This window comes from Lagenorhynchus albirostris, chromosome 16 (assembly GCF_949774975.1).
Source record: "Lagenorhynchus albirostris chromosome 16, mLagAlb1.1, whole genome shotgun sequence".
Lineage (NCBI taxonomy): Eukaryota > Metazoa > Chordata > Mammalia > Artiodactyla > Delphinidae > Lagenorhynchus > Lagenorhynchus albirostris.
Genome location: NC_083110.1, coordinates 7,382,702 through 7,408,025, shown reverse-complemented (window position 1 = coordinate 7,408,025; position 25,324 = coordinate 7,382,702). Strand labels below are relative to the sequence as shown.

Below are 25,324 nucleotides of genomic sequence, written 5' to 3'. Positions count from 1 at the left end.
CCTAGTTGGTGAGATGAAATTTATTCTCTATGTTGGAAACTAGAAATCTATGTTTGGGACTGTATTACAGATTATATATGCTAAAAGAATTCAGAGAGTTTTAGGCGAAAATAACACTGTAAAAGAGGGGTGAGATGAGTTTACTCACAAAGAATTGTTAAATAAAGTGGCCTTTTCCTAGGATGCACTGGCCTGGAAGAGCTGCTTGGTATCGATCCTTCCTTTGAGCGTTTTGAAGCACCGTTGTTCAGCCAGCTAGCAAAAACCTTGGAGCGGAGCGTTCAGACCAAGGCAGTGAACAAACAGCTGGATGAAAACATTTCATTATTTCTTATCCACCTATCTCCTTACTTCCTGCTGAAGCCGGCACAGAAGTGTCTGGAGTGGTTGATCCACAGGTAGCAAATGGAATTACGGAAATAATTATGGGCTAATAACATAGATTTTTTTAAATTTAAAGTTTAAAGTTGAAAAATCAGGTGTATTGAGATTAACACAATTTGTATTGGGTGAGGTAAGCATGCCCTTCTCCTGTTGAACTCATTTCTGTTGATACTAAGAAGTAGAACTACTGAAGATCTTGAGTAAATAGCCTCATTAGTTCTGAGGGGCTTGTGTCAGTTTGCCGTTACAAATTGTTACTGCATGTTTGGGGCAAAGAGTGTTATTAAACTTCTTGCCAAAATAACAACAAAAAAAAAGGTTTGGGAAGAGGGTAAGAGTATTCTCTAAAATACCATAACTTAAGAAAAACAATAATAGCTAATATGTATTGAACATTTGTACACCAGGCCTTCTGGTAAGCACTTTGTGTGCATTATCTCAGCGCTCACGACATTCCTGTGGGGAGATGCTTCTCTTATCCCCATTTTACAGTTGAAAAGACAAGTGTAGCAGAGTTAAGTTGGCTGAGTCACATGACTGGTAAGCAGAGATGCAAATTTTGTTTCCAAGGTCTGATCTTTACTTTGGAAATTGTCTCAGTAAGTTTATTCAGTTTATTTTCTCATTTATTTGTATTACATTGGTATTACATCATAGTTGACACATTTTAATTTTTTCTCCTATGTATGTTTTAAAAGTAGAAAGGCTTCCACTTCATTATTTAGAAGCATGGGGGTAAGGGAAGCCAGTGAATCATTGAGAAAACATAAGTGTAACCTGGGTCTTCTCATTATCGTATCATTAGATTAATCAGACAAAAAAAAAAGAATCAAACCTGTACTATTTCCCTCTGTCTTCTAGCATTTAATTTACCGCAAATAGATCGTTACTGTAAGGAGTACTTTTTGCGTTTGGTTTTGCATTTATTAATTCAGGTAACTTATTTATTTAGCAAACAGTAAGTTCAATACAAGGATGAATAGGCTGCCCTTTCTTACTATTTTGAAAGAAATGCCACTATAAGGGTGTATACAAAGTTTGGGGCATGTGGTGCTGCCTGAAGTAGTTGAGGAAAGCTTCATGGAGAAAGTGATGTCTTGGCTAGTACTAAAGCCATATTATAGAACTAATAAAAGGCAAGGGGTGTGGTGCTGTAAGAAAGGTACAGGTGAAAGGATAGGAGAGTTTAGACAGATGTAAGAGGGATCACCTGGCTGGGAGAATTAAGAAAAGCATCTTGAAAAAGAATGCATTTGAGCTAGATCTTAAAGACTAGACAGGATGTAATGGATCTGACAGAGTTAATAAATCTGTTTTACGTTATTAGGGTGGCGTGACCAATACCAAGTTTTGTAAAGTTCATGTACAAATTAAATATGGTTGTAATTTGATCTTTTTGTTTTATTCAGAGAAGATAATATGATTTTCTTTATAATTAGTCTTCTGGTTTTAGGATTATGATAGTTAGGTGAAGTGAGGAAACTAAGCTGTGGAAGGTGAACTTTGGAGCATGGAGAGAAGCTGAGTGTTGCTGCCTACTTGACCAGTTTGGTTTTCTGTTGGTTTGACTGCAATGATCCCAAAGTCACGTTAATGTAATAATGGATTTAAAAAAAAAGTTGAGAGACAGTGAATGGATGTCAATTTTGATAGTGAATATTTTAAAATGCTACTGCATGAGAATTGGCAAACCCTGTTGAGTACTTTCATGACTATGCTTTAAGTGAGCTATACCTTGCTTATAGTTGTATGGTTGCTTTAAGTGGGTTTAGCTCATTGGTACACCGTTTGGACATGTAAGGACATCACGCTTGTAAGTTTTGTGTCAGTTAGAAGTGTTTGCTTTTTTCCCCCAGGTTCCACATCCATCTTTATAATCAGGATAGCCTCATTGCCTGTGTTCTCCCATACCACGAGACAAGAATATTTGTGCGGGTTATACAGCTTCTAAAAATCAATAATTCAAAGCACAAGTGGTTCTGGTTATTGCCAATTAAGGTATGATTGTTGAATGACATGTATCTATAATCATTGCAAACCTTCATTAAAGGTATAATTTGGAAAAAATTAAGTCTTTGGTGCTCCTGAGAGTAGACCAAGTATTACCTCCATCACTTTTATTTCCTAACTTCCAGTTGAAACTGTTATGAATAATAGCTGGCTTTCATTTAGTACCTGATATCAGGATAGGCAATTTGTATTATCTTGGATTCTCACAAAATTCTGTTTTTACAGATGAGGACAGGTTGAGAGAATTAAGTTACTTGCCAAAGTTCATGTAACTCTAAAGTGGCAGAGTTGGGATTTGAATCCAGATCTGATTATAAAGCTTGTCTTTCCACTATACCGTGCTGTCTGGCATTTTAAATTTTGGAACTGAGAAGCTTAAAACAAGTTAGAGGTGAAGAAATGCATAAAATACTTACAAAAATTAAAGGGGTAAGGATAACTTGAAGGACTTTGGAAATTATTAAAGTTGTGAAGAAGATGCTAGAAAATTAATTTATAGATGAATAATAGGATGGTTGTCTTACAGGATAGCTCTGGCTGAGATCAGATAGCATGATTTTGTAGTAAAACAACTGACTTGCCATTATCACTTTGTTTGCATCTATAGTAGAGGAAAGTAGATGTATGTTGTTAGCAAGAGTTTTACTGAATGTTGAGCACGGCGATTCCGGCCAGCAGGAGGGCAAATGGGGATGAAAGTAGGTTAATAGGCTGGGCCTGTGGAATGAGTTAACTTGATGGGTGATGACAGGAGGTCCATGGTCAGAATTAGTAAAAAGAAAGGGAATGGGAATTTTTAATTAGAAGAAAAATTTAAGTGTTTGAATGTAAAGCACTTGAACTTAAAGAATGTTCAAGAAGAGAAGGCCAACCTAAAATAAAGCTTCTTAATCCAACTACTCCAACTACTCGACGTTCACTCTGCTAATAACATCAAAATTATTTTTCCCCTAGTCTACACACAGACCCTGCTGTTCTCTAGGCACACTTGTTTCAGGTATCCAAACCCCCCTTACCTATTAAAGTTCACTTCAAATTATTTTTTCATTGATTTATTCAAAATTTATTGAGCACTAATACATGCCATGCACAGTGCTAGGCAGTGGGAAGAGCAGTATAAGTTGACCGTGTTCCTCTCTGTTTCTATTACTAGTGTTATTGTGAAGCAGTGACAGAACCATAGCACATTGGCTCAAAAACCAAATTTAACCAGTAGAGTTACTAAGAATCTAGAGAATCCAGATTTAGATAAATACATATCAAAATGCAACACGTAATAAGTAAGCGTTTTTCACTGAGTACATCCACACTCATTGCTTGGCCTTCTCTTGAATTTCTAAAGTTTGCACAATTTCATGTGTTAATTTCATCTTTACCAACAGCGATAAGGAAAGACTATATTTCGTATTTATGAACTGCAGCAGTTTGAAGCTGTTACTTTGGAAGGTACTTTAAAAGTAATGATGAGTTGATGAATGTCTTAAGTAATAGCTGGTCCTTTCTGTCTATAATAGCAATCTGGAGTGCCCTTAGCTAAAGGAACTGTGGTTACCCACTGCTACAAAGATCTCGGATTCATGGATTTCATTTGTAGTCTGGTGACAAAATCCGTGAAGGTGAGTAGTAAATTGTTTCATGAACATATAATTCCATTAGCAGGTTGCTTCCTCTTCATACAGAAAACAAATGAAGACCTTCTCTATAATGGTGGGACTTTGAAGAAGTGCCCTTTTTTTAAAGGATCTGCTGTTTTGGAGCATGAGCAGTGATCAGTCTTTCATCAGCAAAGCTGTTTTTCTACAAAAATAAATTATTCTCTTCCTGGCCAGATTCTATTTACAGTGACTGTTTAAACAAAGACACAGTCTAAAAATGTCAGGAAGGTTGTTCATTCTTGTCATATTTCATTGAACTGTTAGATGCGTTTATGTAATGTTACATATGGTAAAATTAAAGTGTCAGCCTGAAGTAGTTGAGGAGAGCTGTAAATATTTTTATACTTTCATCTGATTGGCCTTTCACTCTTAAAACTGTGTGTGGTTTGTGGTTTTTTCCAGGTTTTTGCTGAGTATCCTGGGAGCTCAGCTCAGTTGAGGGTGCTCTTAACTTTCTATGCTTCTACCATCGTGTCTGCTCTGGTGACCGCCGAGGACTTATCCGACAATATAGTCGCCAAGCTGTTCCCATATGTTCAAAAGGTTGGCCCTGCTCATGTGTAACAAAGTAGATTATTTTGTACCTGAAGGAATTTTCTTGCTTTTGAAAATTTCACGTAGACATCAATGTTTTCACATTGACAATTTATTTCAGGTGGTTAATGAGATTTAATTTATAGGTAAAAAATATGACTTCTTAAAAACTTACCAGAGTGGGATCTTAGGGCTCCTTAGGGATGAATGTTGGCTGTTTGGCCCTGCCATCTTCTCCCAGATCTGTTTTCTTAGTAGTCATGTTACCTCAGCGGAAAGAGAACGGATTAGAAAATCTCTTCAGGGCAGAGGCTCTCTTACCATTCCGTTTGCATTGACTTCTGCTTCTCAGTGTTTCTTCTCCCCAAGTACCTCATTGCGTCCCACCGTCCCAGATTCCCGATGGAGGAACTGCTTTGCTTCCCACCAGTGTCCCAGAATTATTGTCTTTAATTAGGCACTGTTTTGTTCCTGATTGAAGTCTCCCTTACACAGGTGGATGTTTTCATATAAAAGAAGACTCCTTGGCTCCTCTTAGGATGTGTTGTGGAGGTTTGAGTTGGGAGACCTTCTGAGATCCCTTCTGTCATTCAAGAGACTTGTCTCATTTCCATGTCCCCTCAGGAAAAGGGGCCAACATCTTGATTTTTCACTTCCGAGGAGCGTTGACTCTCAGTGTGTGTTAGGTTGTATTAATCTCTAATTTATGACGTTTCCAATTTGTCAAAGTAAAGTAACATTTTAAGTAGGATACAATAACACAGTTTGTCATTTTTCCCTTATATTTTAAAATATATTTAGGGATTGAAATCATCTTTACCAGATTACAGAGCGGCAACATACATGATAATATGTCAGATTTCGGTGAAAGTGACCATGGAAGATACCTTCGTCAATTCCTTGGCTTCACAGATCATCAAAACACTGACCAGAATTCCCTCTCTGATCAAGGATGGATTGGGGTGCTTGATAGTGCTCCTGCAGAGACAGAAGCCAGAGAGCCTGGGGAAAAAGTACGTATAATTGAATTGGCAATGATAATAATTACAAGTGAATGGAGTTATTTTGAATAGTTTTTTTTCATAAGATAAATTTTACACTATTTTTAAAAATTGCCATTCATTGTCTAACTTGTGAAGTCAACATCTTATGTCTTGCTTCTTCAAAGGCCATTTCCTCACTTATGTACTGTTCCTGATCTTGTTACACTACTTCACGGGATTTCTGAAACATACGACATCAGTCCTCTTCTGCGTTACATGCTTCCCCATCTGGTTGTCTCCATTGTTAATCATGTTACAGGTATGTGGTTTTACGTGTTGTGTCCAGAAACTTCCTTTCTCAGATGCGATTCTCTTAAAATAGGAACCATATCCTTGTTAATATCTTTAAGATATTTAGAGTTTCTGCTAATTGTTTTTGTGTAATGTATCTATTTTTATGAATAGAGAAACATTTGAGGTGGGGAGCAGGTTTAAAGGAAATCCTTGTTAAATGAGTAATATGCTCAGTTTTTGTTTTTTTAATATGTGTTCTCACACAGTCTCTACATGAAAAAGACTGGAATTATTTAAAACAGAACACTACTCAGTACAACTTTCCCTTCTCATTTAGGTATTTAATGAACTTCAGTGATTCATTTACAATAAATATCCAGTTGCCAAAACAGTTTTTCTCCCTTGAGTCATTGAAAATATAAGATCAAGAAAACCTCATGCATGAAAATCCAAATTTAAAAAAAGCCCAAAAGTTAATTAGAAGGTGATTATTTGCATTATACGTTTTTCACCCTTCAATAAATATAGAAAGACAAGGAAGAAATACTTGGTCCTGTTGCTACTGGACTAAGAAAGACATACTAAGAAAGTCATTTCTAAAGTTATATCCATTTATTGGAAAATAAGATTTGCTTAACTCCATCTCAGTTTAAACGTGAGTTTCAGAAACATGACTAGCACGAGTGAAAGTGTACTTTTCCTGTTCTGATGGTGATGAGTAATAAAGCCAGGGCTCACGTTCATTCATAAATGTGGAATGGAAGATGACAGCTCTTGGTTCGGTAAGGAGGCTTTGAGATGAAGTTTAGCCTGTATTCAGGATAGTTTATTGAGATGTAGATTCAGATCCCAACTTCACCGCTTGTAGTGTGGCCTGGGGAAAGACTATATTCTTTGGACTTCTGTTTCATTCACGAGAGAGGCAAAATAGTACTTGTTTTTTTTGTTTTTTATATTTTTATTTATTTATTTTTACATCTTTATTGGAGTATAATTGCTTTACGATGGATAGTACTTGTTTTTAAAAAATGTAAAGAATTTCAGGTAAAGGATAAATGAGGGTAATGTATACAAAAGTGGTTTGAAAAGATATAAATGACTAAACAGGTGAAGTACACTTTTGAAAATAGGTAAAAAGCTGGATGTCGTCATATATATGTTTTAAAGTTATTCCTGTAGAAAGATTTTCTGCTGTAAAAAAACTTAATAGCATACACATGTGGGAAAAGTTTTCCCCAATCAGTTTTAATTTGTTGTATATGCTTAGGGGAAGAAACTGAAGAGATGGATGGTCAAATCTATAGGAGACTCTTAGAAGCCATACTTAAAAATATATACCTGAAGAACAACTTAGACCATTTGTTGGCTAGGTAAGCTGTTACTTTTGACATGCTTCTGATTTGTATTTTTGTGGCTTAGTATACTTTTGAGGGTTGGCTAACAGTTTTCCAGTATCCCTTTATAATGTATTTCTTGCTTTGTCCATGCCATTTCATCTAATTATAAGTACTTAGTCCAATAATTGTGGCAACAGAAAATGTAATTTCTCTTGTTTGTCTTTAGTGCTTATATGTGGTCATGGAAAGTTAATAGTGAAACTAAATTTGGGTTATACTACATGTAATTTGTGGTTGTTTAAAATTTCCTAGTACTAAGTGGACCAAAATGCCTGAAACAATACATCACAGTTGGTAGTCAGTAAATATCAATTAGAAACTTAATATTGAGGGTTGGCATGAAGTAAAGATAGTTCAGCCTCCTGTTTTCTTTTCTCATTTGAAGGGCAACTCGATGCATTGAAAAGAATGTAGTCATGGTGGTCAGATGTAGGTTTAAATCTTACCGCCTCCGGCTAGTAGAATAGTAACTTCTGACAGTCAGGCTGTGTGGATCTCGGTTTGCCGTTGTGTATCGTTGGGCAGGTACCTATCTGGTGGGCGTGTCATTTGTGTCTCTTGCTCCCGTAGTTGGCTTGTGAATTCAATGAGGTTAAATATGCAAAGTACTGTTGAGAGCTTGGCTCTGGACTCAGACAGGCGTAGAAAACCTGCTCTACCTTTTATGGCTCAGTAGGGCTCACTGAGTATTGCCTCTTGTTGCTGTTCTTGTTTGACCTCAGGCAAATTATAAGACTTCTTAGTCTGCGTTTTTGTATCTGTAAAATGAGTCTAATTTCTATCTTGTAGATGTCTGACAGAGAGTATTTCTAAAGTACCTAGAACGTAGTAGGTATTCAATAAATAGTAACTGTCATGTCTGCGTTATTTGTTTTGTTCTGCAGCCTTCTTTTTGAGGAGTATATTGCATATAGCTCACAGGAAGAAATCGATTCTAATAAAGTATCTTTGCTTAATGAGCAGTTTCTTCCACTTATCAGACTTGTAGAAAGCAGGTGAGTTGTGTGTGTGTTTGTGCCCTTCTTAATGTGTACCTCTTGTTTTATAAAGAGATGATTCACAAGTCACAACTTAATATGGTGAATGAATTGTAAAGATACTGTTCTGCTTTTCAGGAAGGGACAATTATAGGATTTAAATATATTTGAAATATAAGGGAAAATAGGGGTTGTGTGGGGACTATGGAGAGTATAATTTTTTTAATATAGAATTTCTGTTGTTGAAAGAGTCATAGTAACAAACTTGATCAATATCATTTAGTTTTATATGTTCCATTTGTCAAAAATTTAAGTCTCAATCTCAGTAATTTAAAAAATTATATATATTTTTTATACATATATGGTGTGTGTGGTTAATAACTTTGTTACGAATAATGAACTAACTCTTTAATTTCATCCCAGATATCCCAAAACATTAGATGCCGTATTAGAGGAACGCCTAAAGGAAATTACAGACCTAAAAAAACAGGAGCTTTTTCACCAATTTATCTCTCTTTCTGCAAGTGGTGGAAAGTATCAGGTAACTTTTTTCAGGGGAATTATGACACTTATGGGTATTTGTGTGGTTAGTTGAAAAGCTCTGGAAGGAAATTTGCTACTTCACTTCTGTTTGGGAAGTTTCATAGAGAGAGAAGATTTTATACAGTTTGCCTAGTTAGCTGAAGTAAGACTCTGAGGCAGGAATTAAATAATTGGAGAAGGGTACAGTGACTTTTAGATAACTGTGAACCTGGTACTTATTTCTGGAAAAGCGTTTGGAAATGTTGTATATGATGCCCATCAGCAATCACCAAAAGATGGCCTAACGTAGGTCTCTAGTGTTCCTTATCCTTCTCCTGTACCCTTATCTTCCCAGTGCAGAACCCACCAGCCACGTGTGGCTTTTTAAGTCATTGATTAGGAAAAGGGAAGTGGATTTTGTTTCATGATTATGCTAGAACTTCAGAAATTTTCTGGTGATTCGCCCTAAGTCTTTATACTAGAAGTTAGACATTTAAGTAGTTCTTATAATTAGCCTTGAAAATAAATGTTAGGAAGAGAAATATGATTGTTTGGGTTTTTCTCTTCCATAATTAGACAGACTTTCGTCTTTCATGGTATTTCATTTCCAAAACCATATGTTGATAGACTTCCTTCGTAGTCTAATTATCAATACATAAATAAAGTTGTCACTAATTTGAGTGTCACTGTTACATCATTTAGATGAATTGCATTCTCTTCAGTGATCAATTTTTTTGATTTATATTTTCATTTAGGCGCTAATACAGTGATTTATCTTAGGTGCTTTTCACCTTGGAATCAGATATACATAAAGAATACAAAATTACTTCATAGAATTACTTCACTAATTTAAACCTACATGTAGACACAAGTATACATGAAATCACAACATTCACAAAACAAATTTTTATCTGCTGTTACTCATACTATGTTCTGGAGACAAAGATTTTTGCTTTACTTTTTACTTTCAGTTTGGTGTACTTTTTGGTTTCTGAAATTAGATGGTTGTTACTGAATAAGTTGGGCAGCTCGGGGTGGTTTTCTCTGGTTCTTCTTGATCATGTGCTGCTCAGATTGAATGGCGAGATCATGTGGTAATTGTGCTGAATCCTGTAGTTTTTAGCAGATTCTGATACCTCCTTGATGCTCAGTCTGAATCATCCACTTGCTCCTGTGAGACTTCTGGCCGTTAATCATCTGAAAAATGTCATGACAACATCAAAGGTTTGTGTCAGATAGCCTTCATTTGTGATGTTTTTACCCTTATGATGAGCAGTGTAATTCTAGAATAAGAAATTGAAGTTACCACCTAGAATCAATACTGTTTAATTATAGAGATAAGCCTAATAAAGAATATGGGCATTCACTGGACAAAGATTTAGGACCATACATGCCAGAAGCCACCATTTTAACCTGTATATGTTTCCACGTTGCAGATGATTAGGTTAGCTTTAGTTGAGAGTTTTTCAACCTGGGATTTATAGATTAATTTACAGAGGGTCATAAATTATCTGAGAATTTTTTAGTTTTGAAATTTGAATTTGATAGTCTTAAGTTTAACATGAGCGTGTTTGGGGACATCAGAATGATAGCTTTTGGAGCCCTGTTCATGATTTCGGTACCTGCCAGTTGCATTTGGCTTTAAAATTTTGGTGGCTCCTAATAGTTAAGTACAGAAGCTGACTTAATTTGTAAATAAAGCCTTTAGAACAAAATGATATTTTACAAAGACTTTGCAGTGATTCAAATAGAGCAGTATTTTCCAAACTTTAGTCATTCAAGCAAATATTTTGCTGTATTAGCTGACCACTGATGTTATTATTTTTTTTAATTTTTCTTTAGTTTCTTTTAAATGGACTCATTTTTTCACATAGCTTTCTTTTTTTTAAATTGAGTTATGGTTGATTTATAATATTATATTTCAAGTGTACAACATAGTAATTCAGTATTTTTATAGATTATATACTTCATACAAAGTAAATACAAAATTTTGACTATATTCCCTGTGCTATGCATTATATCCTTGTAACTTAATTTATACCTAGTAGTTTATACTTCTTTATCCTCTTCATCTTTTTCATAGCTTTTAAATCATGCGTTTGAAGTGCTAATTGTATGTACATTTTACTGTGGGTAATACAGTTTGAAATAAGAATGTTCATCTGTTAATATCTAAAATCATCTCATGTACTACCATTTGCATATTTGGAAAATTTCTAGACTAGATAAAAATGCTACCGGAGTTTAGTTTCTCCATAGCACATAGTAGTATAAACACACTGAACTCTAAACTTGTGTCATGGCCATTAAAACCAGATTCATATTACAAGTAGAATTTAATTTCAGCTAATCATAATTACCATGTTAAGTTTATTTAATTTTAAATTTTACTGTTTTTCTTTAGTTTTTTTACTTTTCAATTGGTAATTTTAAAAATATTTTTGTTCTCATATTTTTAAAGAGTTATACATAATTTTTAAAATGGTAGACGTATTCAAATTTGAAAAATATTGCTTGGCTTGATTCATTTCTGATCTGGTACAAATTATGTTTCTTTCATAAATTGCTGGTAGGTTTGTCTCATTGATTTGTTGGATAATTAAACTCAGTGAATACTGTTCTTTGTTGTAATAGGAAGATTTCAGTGCCTAGAATAAAAAGCGAGATTCCTGGAATCTCTTAATATTCTTGAAGCCATTCTTATCCTTCCTGCTTTTACTCTTAATCCCGTCCTACCCTGTCCTCCTCTGGATTTGTTAGTTTTTTCAGTGAAGGGCAGTATATACATTCAACTTACAGGCTTTAGTATTGTAATTGCAGTTAATGTCTGTCTTTGCATACTTTGATTTCCTTTTCCCTTCACTGTTAATGTCTGGACACAGGTTCTGTTCTGTTCTCGAATTCCAGATTGAGCTATTTGGCTACTTGTTAGCTTTTGAGAAAATTTTGGCATTTGGCATTAAACTTTGACTTCAGTTTTATGAATTTTAGGGATTTTACTTTTTGTCTCCCAGTGTTCCGACATAAATTATCTTTTGTGGGATTATTTACTTGTTTTTTTTCTTTTCACCACCTACAGGTAGAGATATATTCACTTTGGTTAGCAGTCTTATTTTTCTGTTATTGTGAATGATTTTATGCTTTATTTTCTTTTGTTACTTAAAAGAAAAATATGAACTTTTGGGGGCAGACTGCACTGTCATCAGCACTTGTCATCATCCTTGTAAAAACCTTGAAAATTAAAAGCTAACTTTTAACACTGCTTACTATGTCTAAAGTACTATTTTAAGTATTGATATGTATTATTTGATCCTGTAACAACCCTTTGAGGTAGGTATTATTATTAGCCCTGTTTTATAGATGAGAATAATGAGACCTAGGAAGGTTATGTAACTTGCTCAAAGTCGCACAGCTAGTAAGTGGTGGAACTGGGATTTAAACTTAGACATTCTGGTTCTTTAGTTTGTGCTCTCCCAAAATCTAGGTTCTCATTTTAACAAGATGAACTCTTTAATGCAAAATTGTATTTTAATTGCACATCTTATTATATTTTCAATGGAAACTGGAAAGAGTTTGTACCAAACAATTATTCATCTAAAAAGGACTTCTAGAGTTTGCCTAGTTCAACGCAAGTGTGCTTAGTTTTGAATTCGCATCTGGGGCAGCAGAACCTGTGTTCCCTAACTGGAATTTTGGAGTGCTTTTCACAAAACCATACTTTCTTTCTAATGTAAAGTCTTCAGAGGTTTTAGCAACAACTAAATTAATATTTTTTTCTATTGCTCAGGAGAGTATCGATGAGTCTTTCATTAAAGAAGCTATTTTAACCCGATTAGGTGATGATAGCATAGATGTTGTCTTGTCAGCTATAAGTGCATTTGAGGTGAGTGAATTTGTTGTTCATTGATGTGCATGTTTTGTTTGTAAATTTTTACTTACCCTTCTCACATGAATCTCTGCTCTAGGCAGCAGCGTATTTGGAAATTATTCTTTCACTGGAAATTTGTTCTGTTGAGAGCACAGACTTAAGCCTGCTTGGGGAAAGCACATGGGAGTAATTAGATCATACAACTTTATATATTTGGAAGTTCTTTCAAAAAGGAAAAGTGCTTTGTGAGTTTTTACCAGTAGTAAACACGTAGGGATCCTGGGAAATTGGATCCTGAATGGCACTTTGGCGAAATTGCTCTCATAGAACTTTTAAATTATACTGGTATTCTTGGGAGATAAATTCTTTATAATTCATAATTTTTTTAAGTTCGTTTAACAAGCACCATATTTGAAGCAAGCAAAAATTTACTTATGGGTATTTTTTTCTCTCTAGATTTTCAAACAACGGTTTAGTTCAGAAGTGACAGTTTCAAATCTCCTGAATCTTTTTCAAAGAGCAGAACTTTCAAAAAATAAGGGATGGTATGTATTTGTATCTCCTCATACAAATAAATTAATGAAATTCTTTTTTTTAATTAATTAATTAATTAATATTTGTCTGCGTTGGGTCTTCGTTGATGGGCGCAGGCTTTCTCTAGTTTTAGTGAGTGGGCTTCTCATTGCGGTGGCTTGTTTTGTTGCGGAGCACGGGCTCTGGGTGCACGGACTCACTCGTTGTGGCTCGCGGGCTCTAGAGCGCAGGCTCAGTAGCTGCGGCGCACGGGCTTAGTTGCTTCACGGCACGTGGGATCTTCCCGGACCAGGGATTGAACCTGTGTCCCCTGCATTGGCAGGTGGATTCTTAACCACTGCGCCACCAGGGAAGTGCCTGAAATTCTTATATTAAGTTCACTTTTATTTGGGTTTGTATGGATTTGTTGTAATATTCTCTATGTTTGAAATTTTTCTTAATAAAATGGAAAAAGAAGTGTATAATGTATGATATAATACTGAGATCTGGGAAGTAGGATGGGAAGGAGCTTCAATTTTTTACTTCATATAATGTATTTCTATTTTACAAGGATAATATACTTTATAATTAAAACAGTTACAAATATATTAAGTAAAAAATAAGCTCAGAATCACATGATACCTTCTGTAATGTTTTGATGAGCTTTTGTTATTTCATTTTTGGCACCTAAGCTTTTTGCATGAAAAAGTGACTAAGCTCCTTAGAGGATGAGAGCATGTCTTACAGGTTTTTGTGTCCTATTTAGTTCTTAGCATATAGTATGTGTTCAGATAATATTTTTTGAACTGATGAGTGAATCTCTGCTTTCTAGTGGAGTTGAGATGTATAGTGTGATACGTTTTATGTTATAGTTAACCTAATGATTTCTCAAAAAGAAAGATTTGACAGAGTTGGTTTAAAATTAATGTCCCAAATAACTCCTTTGTTAGCATGGATTTTAAGTGTTATCTTGATGTTTCTCAATAACGTGTTTGGTAAAGAGACTAGGATGGTGTCAGTTGAGCTGGAAAAATGTAACGATGATTTTTTGCTGAACTGAAGTCTCTAATGTGTCTCAACCAAATGTGTTTATGTATCTTTTAGGTACAATGTGCTTGAGATAGCAGCAGACATACTAATTAAAGCAGAGATACTGAGTGAAAATGATCAGTTGTCGAATCAGGTGGTGGTGCACCTGCTGCCATTTATGGTCATCAACAATGATGATATGGAATCTGCTGAGATGAAAATGGCTATATATTTATCAAAATCAGGAATTTGCTCTCTGCATCCTTTATTGAGAGGCTGGAAAGAAGGTAAGAAATTCAGTTGCTTTTTAGAAAAAGTGAACAGGTGACACTTTAAAAAAAGATAACCATAATTAAAAATTGGCAGTGATTGTTATTTGAAATTGTTCATTGTGTTACATGCCAGCAAGATATTTTAAAATTTTTGCTAATATGGAAAGTATACAGTGAAAAGGACACTGACCCACTGAAGAATTCATAATTTTATGAAAAGAAAAAAAGCAAACCTTCGTAGGAAAATTGTAAAACTTTTGCCTAAATTCATTACTTGACATGATATTTAGGTGAGTGTTAGTAACATAAGGGCCCTCTGGTGTTCAATTCCTTTTTTTTTTTTAAACAGCTCTTGAAAATGTGATTAAAAGCACAAAGTCAGGAGAACTAATTGGTGTAGCAAGTCAGAAGATGATTGAGTTGCTGGCTGACAATATAAATTCAGGGGATCCCTCTTCAATGTTAAAGATGGTAGGTATGTTGTCGAAGTCAACCCCCTGGGTTTCCTTCTCATAATCTTATTGGATCCTCAGTGTTTGCTTTACTAGATTCTTCTAGTTATTTTAAAATAACTTTTCCATTCTTGAGTACTTTGTTTTGTTTTAAAAACATAGTGTTTAGTATATTTTGCAGATTGTTTGAAATCCTTAACGTTTTATGTAATTTATTTCATCCTGGTTGTATATTGGACCAGTAGGAATATAATGTCTACTTTTTAACCTTTTTTCCTCTCATTTAAAATATTGAAGTCATATTTTTTGTTAAAATAGCAAAATATCTAAAAGAGGAGAAATTTTCTTTTGCCTTAGTAAATCTTTTAAAGGCATAAAAACATCCAGTTGGCAAGTGCAGTTGTGTTCGTTATAATTTCTGAAATTATTTATTTTTATGGTTACCCAGAAATCAATGCTTACTACTTTTTTAAGGTTTTATATTTATCATCTCACTCTAAATATGAAATACATGATACCTAGATACGCAGAGGTAGAAAAAATTGTTTTTATGCAAACCAAGAGCTACCATTCACAGAGTCTGTCTATTTTTCAAGGTGGAAGATTTAATAAGTGTTGGAGAAAAGGAGTCCTTTAGCCTGAAGCAGAAAGTGACTTTTCACGTGATCATGGCTGTACTTGTCTCCTGCTGTTCGTCTTTAAAAGAAACTCATTTTCCATTTGCGACAAGAGTCTTCAGTTTGTTGCAGAAAAAAATAAAGAAGCTCGAAAGTGTCATTACTACAGTGGTAAGGAGTGCAAACTCTCTGGAAAGTTGAATGTTAGAAAAGTGACTGCCTGGCCTGTTAATCGCAGCAGAACTGAAAATTGGGGGCTGAGATGCTGAGTCTTTGGATTCTAGGGGTGAAATGTGAGTCAGCCTTGGGTAGCAGTAGATAGTGGATTGATTAGGTGCTGTCTTCCTTTTGCAAGAAATTTAATTGAATCATGGAATTTCACGTTTGTGGCGTTTGTGTCTGATAGTTGACTCTCCCCTGTATCATCTTTATTGGGTAAGTATCCAAGCTATACTTAACTACGTCTAGTGGTGAGGAATTCACTAGATATATTAGTGCTTGAATAAAGTATTGTTTCATTCTGCTGTTTACTAGAATAGATCTTTTGTATTATTTTTTGGATTTTGCCAGCATACTATTATCTTTGACAGTCTTACTAAGGAACGTGTTTCAGTTGTTGATATTTTTACGAAACACCACACCTTGGGGTTATAGATTATTTCCTTTAATACCTGCCCTGGAATAGTGTCTTGTTTTTATTTGTTTTCCAGACTTCAGAGGGTTCCTTGTTGTAGGAGATGCTCAACAAATCCTATCTTTTTGACGTTCACGTATACTCTCAGGATTTTATAAGTTCTGGTCATAGCCATTATAGCTAAATTTATGTAAACTTTAAGAGACTGAATCTTCATATTTTAAAAAATAGCCCAGGGAATTCCCTGGCAGTCCAGGGGTTAGGACTCGGCACTCTTTTACTGCCAGGGCCCAGGTTTGATCTCTGGTCGGGGAACTAAGATCCTGCAAGCCACGTAGCGTGGCAAATAAATACATACGTACACACCCACATACCCAGATGAGCCCTTCTTAACTTCTTTCTTTATTTTTTGAAAGTGTGGTGACCCGGACTGTATTTGTTCTCAGTGGTAAAGTGTGGACAAATCGAGTGTTTTATACACACGTAGATAACAGGTGGTTTTATATTTGATGCCCTTTCTGAGAGACCCGAGCATCTTTTCGGCAGTAGCAGCACTTTGAGCCAATGAAATCCCTCACTAGAGATATTATCTTAAAAGTCTGGCTTTGGGTTATTTTACTACCAAGTTATTATTCTGCGCTCACCTACATGGAGTCTCATTTGTTGTTTTCCTGCACCATTTCTCATGCTTCCTTTTGGCGCTTGTAGTGTAACATCTAAACACCTTAACGTTTTGCTTCTTGTTTGAATCATCTGCAAGTTTGGGGATTTGACCATGTACCTTCTTCAGATAAGCAGGAAAAGTATGAAATGAGAAAAGTCCCTTTAAGGATCTCTTGAAAATCCAGTACCTTATTTTTCTGTTTAGAAACGTGCCTACCCTTTATTTGACAAGGATGAATTACATGAATAACATTTGTTTTTAGGGATGATGTTTTAAGAAAACATAGATAAAATGAAGCCATGATGAACTTATTTGTGTCTTGTGAATAGTGATGGTTAGATCGCTATAAAAATCTGATTAAAACTATCATTCTTCTCCCCACCCAAATACACATATAGACAAGATTTTGCAAATTACCCAGTCATATAGCCATTGCAGTCCATCTGTATAACCCATGTTCAGAACCCCTTTAAACTTGTGCTATTTTTGCTTCCTTTAACATTTCAGGAGATCCCCTCAGAATGGAATTTTGAGCTGATGATGGACAGAGGGATACCATTGGAGCTGTGGGCACATTATGTAGAACAGCTCAAGACTGCCCGGAGGATTGCTGTGGAGGACTCAGTTTTACTCGTGTTTTCACTGAAAAATTTTATTCATGCACTAAAGGCTCCTAAATCTTTTCCTAAAGGTAGGACAAGCTGTGAATCCTTTGAATGTGATACTGTGGAAAACTGAGTTATTGATTCCACAACTTGTTCTTTGTCTTGAATGAGAAGTTCTCAGCGGTGTATTTGCATAAGTTTATGCACCGTTTCTCCTTCTCTTAACATCCCCGTAGACGATACCTGGTGGAATCCTGAGCAGCTGAAAGAAGACAGCAGAGACTACTTGTGCTTGCTCATTGGGCTCTTCGAGCTGGTTCTCAGTGGTGCTGACACCGTCCATTTTCGGGTTCTGATGAAACTTTTCATGAAGGTACTAGCTCACCTTTTTCAGGCAGACTCTCCCCTTGAAGAAGATGTTGTAGATTCTTTGAGTTATGACAGTTTTTAATGAACATGAAAGTAGACTTTTAGACAGTGACGAGCGTGTGGTGATGGATGCAGACCCTGTAAAGCAGTGCTGATTCGTGACACCTGTCGGTAGGTTGGACGGAGACTGACATTGCTGCCGGCCTCCTCATGCGTTAGGCCTGCTCAGGTGTTTAGTAATCACAATGGCCAGATATGTTCGGTTGACTACTGTCATTACCAACGAGAAACTGCAGTTCAGAGAGGTGATTTAGGATATGCAGTCGCTCAGTGAAGAGATTTCATCACGGCACCGTGACCTCCGTGCTGCCACGCCCAGTGGTCAGTTCTTTGCTCTTGTCTTACTTGCCCTCTCGACAGCATTTGACACAGTTGACACTGCTCACTCCACCCTCACGGTACTTTCTTAGTGAGGCTTCCCGACATCACTTTTGTCTTGGTTTTCTGCCTGGCAACCTCATCCTTTCCATTGTTGTTAAATGTGTTCAAGTGCAAAATTATAGTGAATCGTCTGAATTCTTTCACACCCTTCCCAGTCGGTTAAAGTACCAAGCAGAGAATAATTTTAAGTGACTAGACAAAGAAAAACGTTGCGATAAATTGTTTTCTGTAATTGTACACTAGTGGAAAGAGGATTTGGAACCAGCTTATGTGAGTAAAAATTAAATTAAACTTCACTGTGTTTTGTTTTTAATTTAGGTACATCTAGAAGATGTTTTCCAGTTATTCAAGTTCTTTTCTGTTTTATGGACCTATGGTTCTAGCCTTTCAAATCCACTTAAGTGCAGGGTGACAACAGTGCTGCAGACTCAAGCTCTTTATGTGGGCTTTGCAATGCTGTCTTCTCAGAAAGCTCAGTGTAAACATCAGCTGGCATCCGCATCTTCTCCAGGTACTACAAGTAGCATCGTTCCGTTCTGTCGTGACCAGATGGTAATTCTTTCTCCACGTGTGGTGTGTGAAGGTTGTAGTTTGGAGAATTTCTTTTTATTTTTTTATTAGTGTGGGTGGATACTCTTTCTGTCTGTGTGTGTATGTATTTGTGTGCGTATGTATTTTTGTGTATTTGTAGACTGTTTTTGGTTACTTCTAAGTATTGCTTTTAAGTTCTAAACGTCAGTGGCAAAATCTCACCAAAACAGATAATAAAAATGGCAGGTGGTTAGTAATGGGTTTTTAATATCCATCTGTTCATTTTTTGAATAGTAACTGGGCTGTCTAGGGAAGCCAAACCATCATAATACAATTCAGCATTCAACTGATTAATTATTAAATTGGGCTCCATTCAAGCAACCCTCCTGGATTTATCTCTTTTATCAGGTATAAAGTAATTTTCAGGTTGGACGCTCACTAATGAAACACCCAAAAATAAAACTTCTGTTTTTATAAAGTAAATTGTAAATTTTGCAAAAGATGCAGAATTTCACAAAGTTGATAAATATGCTGTTGAGAAGTGGATTGACTTGCAAAGCTATTGACAAATGAGAGGATCTGTCAGAATTAGACCCTATAGTGATTGACGATGAGAAAGTTGACGAGGATGATGGAATCATTTAAGTATCAGAGGAATGAGAGTGGCCTGTGGAGAATTTGAACATGCTCTTGATTAAGGTTTTTATTCCCAAATCACGTGTTATAAATTTTCTATGAAAGCAAAGTGAATGATCATACATTTTCCCCAGAACAATTTCTCAATATTTATCTTTTATTAGCTCCTTGAAAGAGCACATAATTACAGTTGTAACCAAAATTTTGTTATATGTGAGATAGATACACAATTTTAAGTTTTACTTACACAATAAAATCCCACGAATGTAATTTTTTCTCCACTACTTACTGAAATATTGCAGTCCCTTTTTAAGGTGGATTTACTTTTAAGAAGGTTTATTCAGGTTTTTCGGATGTGAATTTCCTGGACTTTTTTTTTTAACATCTTTATTGGACTATAATTGCTTTACAGTGTTGTGTTAGTTTCTGCTGTATAACAAAGTGAATCAGCTATATGTATACATATATCCCCATATCCGCTCCCTCTTGCGTCTCTCTCCCACCCTCCTTATCCCACCTCTCTAGGTGGTCGCAAAGCACGAAGCTGATCTCCCTGTGCTATGCAGCCGCTTCCCACTAGCTATCTATTTTACATTTGGTAGTGTATATATGTCCAGGCTGCTCTCTCGCTTCGTCCCAGCTTGCCCTTCCCCCTCCCTGTGTCCTCAAGTCCGTTCTCTACGTCTGTGTTTTTATTCCTGTCCTGCCCTTAGGTTCATCAGAACCTTTTCTTTTTATTTTTTAGATTCCATATATATGTGTTAGCATACGGTATTTGTTTTTCTCTTTCTGACTTACTTCACTCTGTATGACAGACTCTAGGTCCATCCACCTCACTACAAATAACTCAATTTTGTTTCTTTTTATGGCTGAGTATTCCATTATATATATGTGCCATATCTTCTTTATCCATTCATCTGTTGATGGACACTTAGGTTGCTTCCATGTCCTGGATATTGTAAATAGTGCTGCAGTGAACATTGTGGTACATGACTCTTTTTGAATTATGGTTTTCTCAGGGTATATGTCCTGGGCATTTTTTAAACTTTTTGAATGAATACATTGTAAGCATCTTTCTATATTAATATAGAATTATATATATTTTTTAAATGTCTGCAGAATATTTTGTATGGAGATACCATAGTTTATTAAAATAGTTATCTACTGTTAAACTTATGAGTTTTCAAAAAAACGAAGTCATAAGTAGTTAGATTTTCTAATTAGGTGTGAAATGTGCTATCCTTTGGCATCAAAGGCAGTGGCTTCTGAGGAATATATGCCTCTTTGTACATAGCATGACCAAAGGACCTAACTTTTCCTCTGGTATTGCTGCAAGACGGGCTCCCTTTCTACCCCTGCTGTCTTGCCTTCTGTCACCTCCCCACTTCCTGAAGTACTTTTGCATTTATGCTGCCTAGATATGTCACAGTTACTCCACTGAAAACAGGAGAGATGCACTCTGTTCTTCATGGAAGCTCCAGGACCACTAGAGTCCCCCAGGGCCTCAAGCAGAGGGCTGCTTCCTCATTGCACCTGTCCTCAGAGCACTCCACTGTGAATCCACAGTGAGCTTCTAGCCATACCTTTTCCCTTAGGAGTCTAGGAAGTGTTGGCTGGTATTTGTTTTCATATATTTACAAGAAAATATTATGCTGTGCAAAAGAAAAAGGGTTTGCAATATTAATATAATTGTATGAGTTAACTTTTTGTCAGTGGCTTGGGAATCTAACCAGTTGTTTTACTTTCTTTGCAAATATGTATTCCAGCTCAGGCTTGCATAGAGCAAGTCTTTGCTAAATGAATAAGAGTTTAACGTTTGTAAGCTGGAGGCTGCTGTTGGTTTGTTATGCCTTATCAATATAGTAAGTTTATCTACATGTTTAAAAGCAAAACTCAAGTATTTTTTTTCAGCTTTTATGTAAAATATGCTATTTCAAATCTGAAAAAAATTAGTTGGGAGAATGAAGTCACATAGACTTTTAAGTGGAAGGACATACTTAACAGCTGATTGCTTAAATAATGTAGTTTAACCCACCTTGGGTTCCAGTAACTTACTTGAACATAGTAACTATAGTAGTTAGTACTTTGTTTTTGAATTTGGCTTTTTCCGAAAGCTCTGTACCACTCTACTGGGAATTTTAGCAAACAGGTATCTTGGCCTGATGCTGCCCTTTGTATGAATTCAACTTCTCAGCTGTTCATTTTTGCTTTACTTTATAAATTAATGTCATGGAGACCAGGAAGGATTTCCAGCTTTCATATGACCTTCTTGGAAGAGTATGAAAGCTTATCACACTCTTCCTTAGCATTCCAGAAGTAGTGTATGTAGAATGGATCATTTCCAGCAAGATAAAAATCACCAGAATTTGCCCCAGTAAATAGTATGGAATAAAGCTTAAATAACTAATTACCATAAAAGGAATTTAGATGTCTCTTTATCCTGGAGACTTTTCTTCAAAAAACCCTGATTCACTTGATTTCTACCAGGTCCTTGAAGCCGGTTATTTCAGTGTTATTGAAGTGGGCGGGGCATAGAACCAAGGAAAACTTCCAGATTCTTTGTCTAAAACCAGCACAACATCCTTAACAGATAAAAGGCGATGGCTGTATTTAATAATGATGCAAAAATTCTAAATAAAATACTTGCTGGGTCCAGCAACATTATTTTAGAAAATAAACATTTCCCCAGAGTTCTTTCAAAAATACAAAGTTGGTTCAAAACAAGGTATTCTATTATATAACTGGCTAGAGAAAACCCATATAATCATGTCCAAAGATCTGAAAAGGCATGAGATAAAAATCAGTAATTACTCCTAATTAAGTGACAGCAGAGTAGGAGTAACATGATGAAAATACTTCTCAAATCAAAAGCTAGTATTTTTGCCACGTAATTGGCGAAACAAAAGCATTCCTGTTAAGTGCATCATTTTTACTGAACATGGTTCTAGAAGTATAGTTGGCAAAAACAGATACGTTTCAGATACTAATGAGATGCATGAATGGCAAAGCTGATATCCCAGGTCTGTGGGGTTCTTAGGTTGACTGTTACGTAGGACATCTGCTAGCCATTTGCAAACATTAAAGAAGCTTGACTCCAACCTTATTCTTTAGACAAAAATTTCACCTGAACTAAAGATTTCACATTAAAAAACACTTAGTTTTAGTGTTAGAAGAAAATATGGAATACTAGAGGTAGATACTTTTAAAACTCTTTTAGAGTGGGGAGCACCTTTCAAAGCAGCATGTAAAACTAGAAGAAAAATTCTTCTATAAAGCTATAAAATTTCCGCATCAAAAAGAAAGTGAAAACAAACATCTATTCAGGACAAAATATCTGCAAAGTGTGATGCACAGATGGGTTATTTCCTCTGCACTCTTGTGCAAGGATGTATGTACAGGGTGTTTGTTGCAGCAGTTTTAATGCCAAAAGACTAGAAACAATCTAAACTTTTACCAGTAAGGTAAAATACAGTAACCAGTAAAGTAAAATACAATGGAGCATTTGTATACGGTTTTAAAAGGATATTTAACGTAGATATGTATGTACTTATATGGAAAACCTTTCCAGTATACATTGAGATGTGATAGCAGTTGATGCCCAACAGGATATGTATGCTGTGGTCTCATTTGTGTGTTTTCAAAAGAATATAACAGAAAATGTCTAACACTTCTCTAGCATAGAAAACAAATAATTCAACAGTGACTGGTCTTCAGAGAGGGAGCTGGAGCTGAGAGGAAAACTTGCATCATGCACCCTTTGGTACTATTGAAGTTTTACACTGTTTCAATGTTTTGAATCGTTACTTAAATTTTTTTCCCTTTGATTTTAGTGGTGACATCTCTACTCGTTAATCTGGGAAGCCCCATAAAAGAAGTACGTAGGGCTGCCATTCATTGTCTCCAGGCCCTCAGTGGAGTGGCATCCCAGTTTCATCTGATCATAGATCATGTGGTTCCTAAAGCAGAGGAGATCACCTCAGATGCCACCTATGTTGCTCAGGTAAACTCAGTAGCAAAGAAGATTGAGAGTGTGTATGCCCATGTGGACACATGAACCTCTTTCTCCTTTCTTGACATTCTGCTTTGCAGGGATTTTTTTTTTTTTTTTTTGCGGTACGCGGGCCTCTCACTGTTGTGGTCTCTCCCGTTGCGGAGCACAGGCTCCGGACGCGCAGGCTCAGCGGCCATGGCTCACGAGCCCAGCCGCTCCGCGGCATGTGGGATCTTCCCGGACCGGGGCACGAACCCGTGTCCCCTGCATCGGCAGGCGGACTCTCAACCACTGCGCCACCAGGGAAGCCCTGCAGGGATTTTTATTGACTAAGTCATTGAATTTAGAAATTGATACATCAATGTCTGCACGTCTTTCTTCCCCCATTTTAAAAAGATAGCAATGCCATGTTTCATTTCTGCTATCTTTTTACTGGCTAAAAGGCCAGTGTTTAGCTTTTGATAGTAAGCTACCTGATGGGTAGTGATACCCTTTCCTATTAAGGGTATTGCAAATCATGAGCAGTGTCGCATCATTTGGGAAAGAATCTTCCATAAGTAGTACATGTAACTTTTTTTTTTCCAATCCGGTTTTCTTTTTTTGTATACTAGGATTTGGCTACTTTATTTGAGGAACTACAGAGAGAAAAGAAGCTGAAATCTCATCAGAAGTTGTCTGAAACTTTGAAAAACCTACTTTATTGTGTATATAGTTGCCCATCTTATATTGCAAAAGATTTGATGAAAGTACTTCAGGACGTCAGCAGTGAGGTATGTGCAGTTTAAGTGGGCTGTCCAATCCATGTGATGTTACTAAAGATTATTGTAACTGCTCACATGTGCGTAAGACTTTGTGAGAGTTGCATGTATACACTCAGATGTGAACATTTTATTAATTTGGGAGGGGGAAGAGTTGAAGTGGAGAAAAGAGATACAGGATACAAAAAGCAAGTATTAGTGAGTTTCTTTCCATTTTAAAATTGTGTGTTATCCCTGTCTCATCACTGATGTGATTTTAAATGAATTTTACAGTTACACAGGGAAAAACACTGGCGATGCACTGCTGAAAAACTGTCAGTTTTTGTTTGTTCTTCAGGTGAAAATCCTCCACAAAATAATATATTTGAACATAAAAGTCTGTGCACATTCCAAAATCATTTACTCATTTTTAAAATGTATGTGGCTGTACATTTTTCTGTGGGGAGAATCCAAAGCTTTCATTATGTTGTCAAGGAAGCCTGTGATTCAAAAGAAAGAGGTTGTGAATCACATGTTTGTGTGGTGGTTTGTGCTGGTACAGAAAAACTGCTTCTCATCCTTGTGTTCCAAAAACGCCCATGGACCTTACCGTTCTTGGACTGACTGCAACTTGAACTAAAAGAGGGATCAAATGGAGTAAAAGCCATTTGATTATATTGTCTTGTTGTAAGCAAACAGATGGCCTTTATCAGCTCTGTGTCGTCCCTGGTATAAACAAGGAATTGACGGTCTTGGTTTGTAAAAAACCAAGTAGTAAATATTTTAGGCTCTGTGGGCCATACAGAATGTGTTGCAGCCACTTAGCTCTGCCATTGTATTGCGAAAGCAGCCTCAGACAGTATGTAAACAAATGAGCATGCCTGTGTTTCAGTAAACAAAATTGACAAAAACAGATGGTCCTCTGGACTTGGCCTGCAAGCCGTAATTTGCTGACTCCTGGTTGAGTTATTAAAGACTTCAGATACATAATTTGAATTAATATTAATTACATAGCATTGGAAATGTAGTGTAGAAAAACTACAATTTATTTTTATAGTCCAAAACTTGAGTTTGTATTTCCTATTTTCAGAAAGTGTTAGGATGCTCACAGATTATTTTTCCTGTCATCTCTAAAGGGTTTGGAGCTTTTGACTGTTACAGACTGAACTGTCAGAGGGGACCTGGGTGCCTTAGTTGGATTAATAGCTA

At 36.1% G+C, this 25,324-nt stretch overlaps 1 protein-coding gene across 2 annotated transcripts in view; it reads left to right on the top strand.

Moving 5' to 3' along the window:
* Positions 1–25,324, top strand: part of HEATR1 (HEAT repeat containing 1) — a 47,890-nt gene that overhangs the window by 889 nt on the left and 21,677 nt on the right. For both annotated transcript variants that reach the window (XM_060127095.1, XM_060127097.1), the window contains 20 exons: positions 182–398; positions 2,241–2,382; positions 3,909–4,010; positions 4,452–4,592; positions 5,385–5,596; positions 5,752–5,885; positions 7,128–7,230; positions 8,142–8,252; positions 8,658–8,775; positions 9,873–9,980; positions 12,544–12,639; positions 13,081–13,169; positions 14,242–14,453; positions 14,788–14,909; positions 15,487–15,678; positions 17,313–17,496; positions 17,647–17,783; positions 18,539–18,731; positions 23,218–23,387; positions 23,990–24,148. In XM_060127095.1, coding sequence (XP_059983078.1) covers positions 182–398; positions 2,241–2,382; positions 3,909–4,010; positions 4,452–4,592; positions 5,385–5,596; positions 5,752–5,885; positions 7,128–7,230; positions 8,142–8,252; positions 8,658–8,775; positions 9,873–9,980; positions 12,544–12,639; positions 13,081–13,169; positions 14,242–14,453; positions 14,788–14,909; positions 15,487–15,678; positions 17,313–17,496; positions 17,647–17,783; positions 18,539–18,731; positions 23,218–23,387; positions 23,990–24,148 — 2,942 coding nt within the window. The remainder of the gene's footprint in view (positions 1–181; positions 399–2,240; positions 2,383–3,908; positions 4,011–4,451; positions 4,593–5,384; positions 5,597–5,751; positions 5,886–7,127; positions 7,231–8,141; positions 8,253–8,657; positions 8,776–9,872; positions 9,981–12,543; positions 12,640–13,080; positions 13,170–14,241; positions 14,454–14,787; positions 14,910–15,486; positions 15,679–17,312; positions 17,497–17,646; positions 17,784–18,538; positions 18,732–23,217; positions 23,388–23,989; positions 24,149–25,324) is intronic.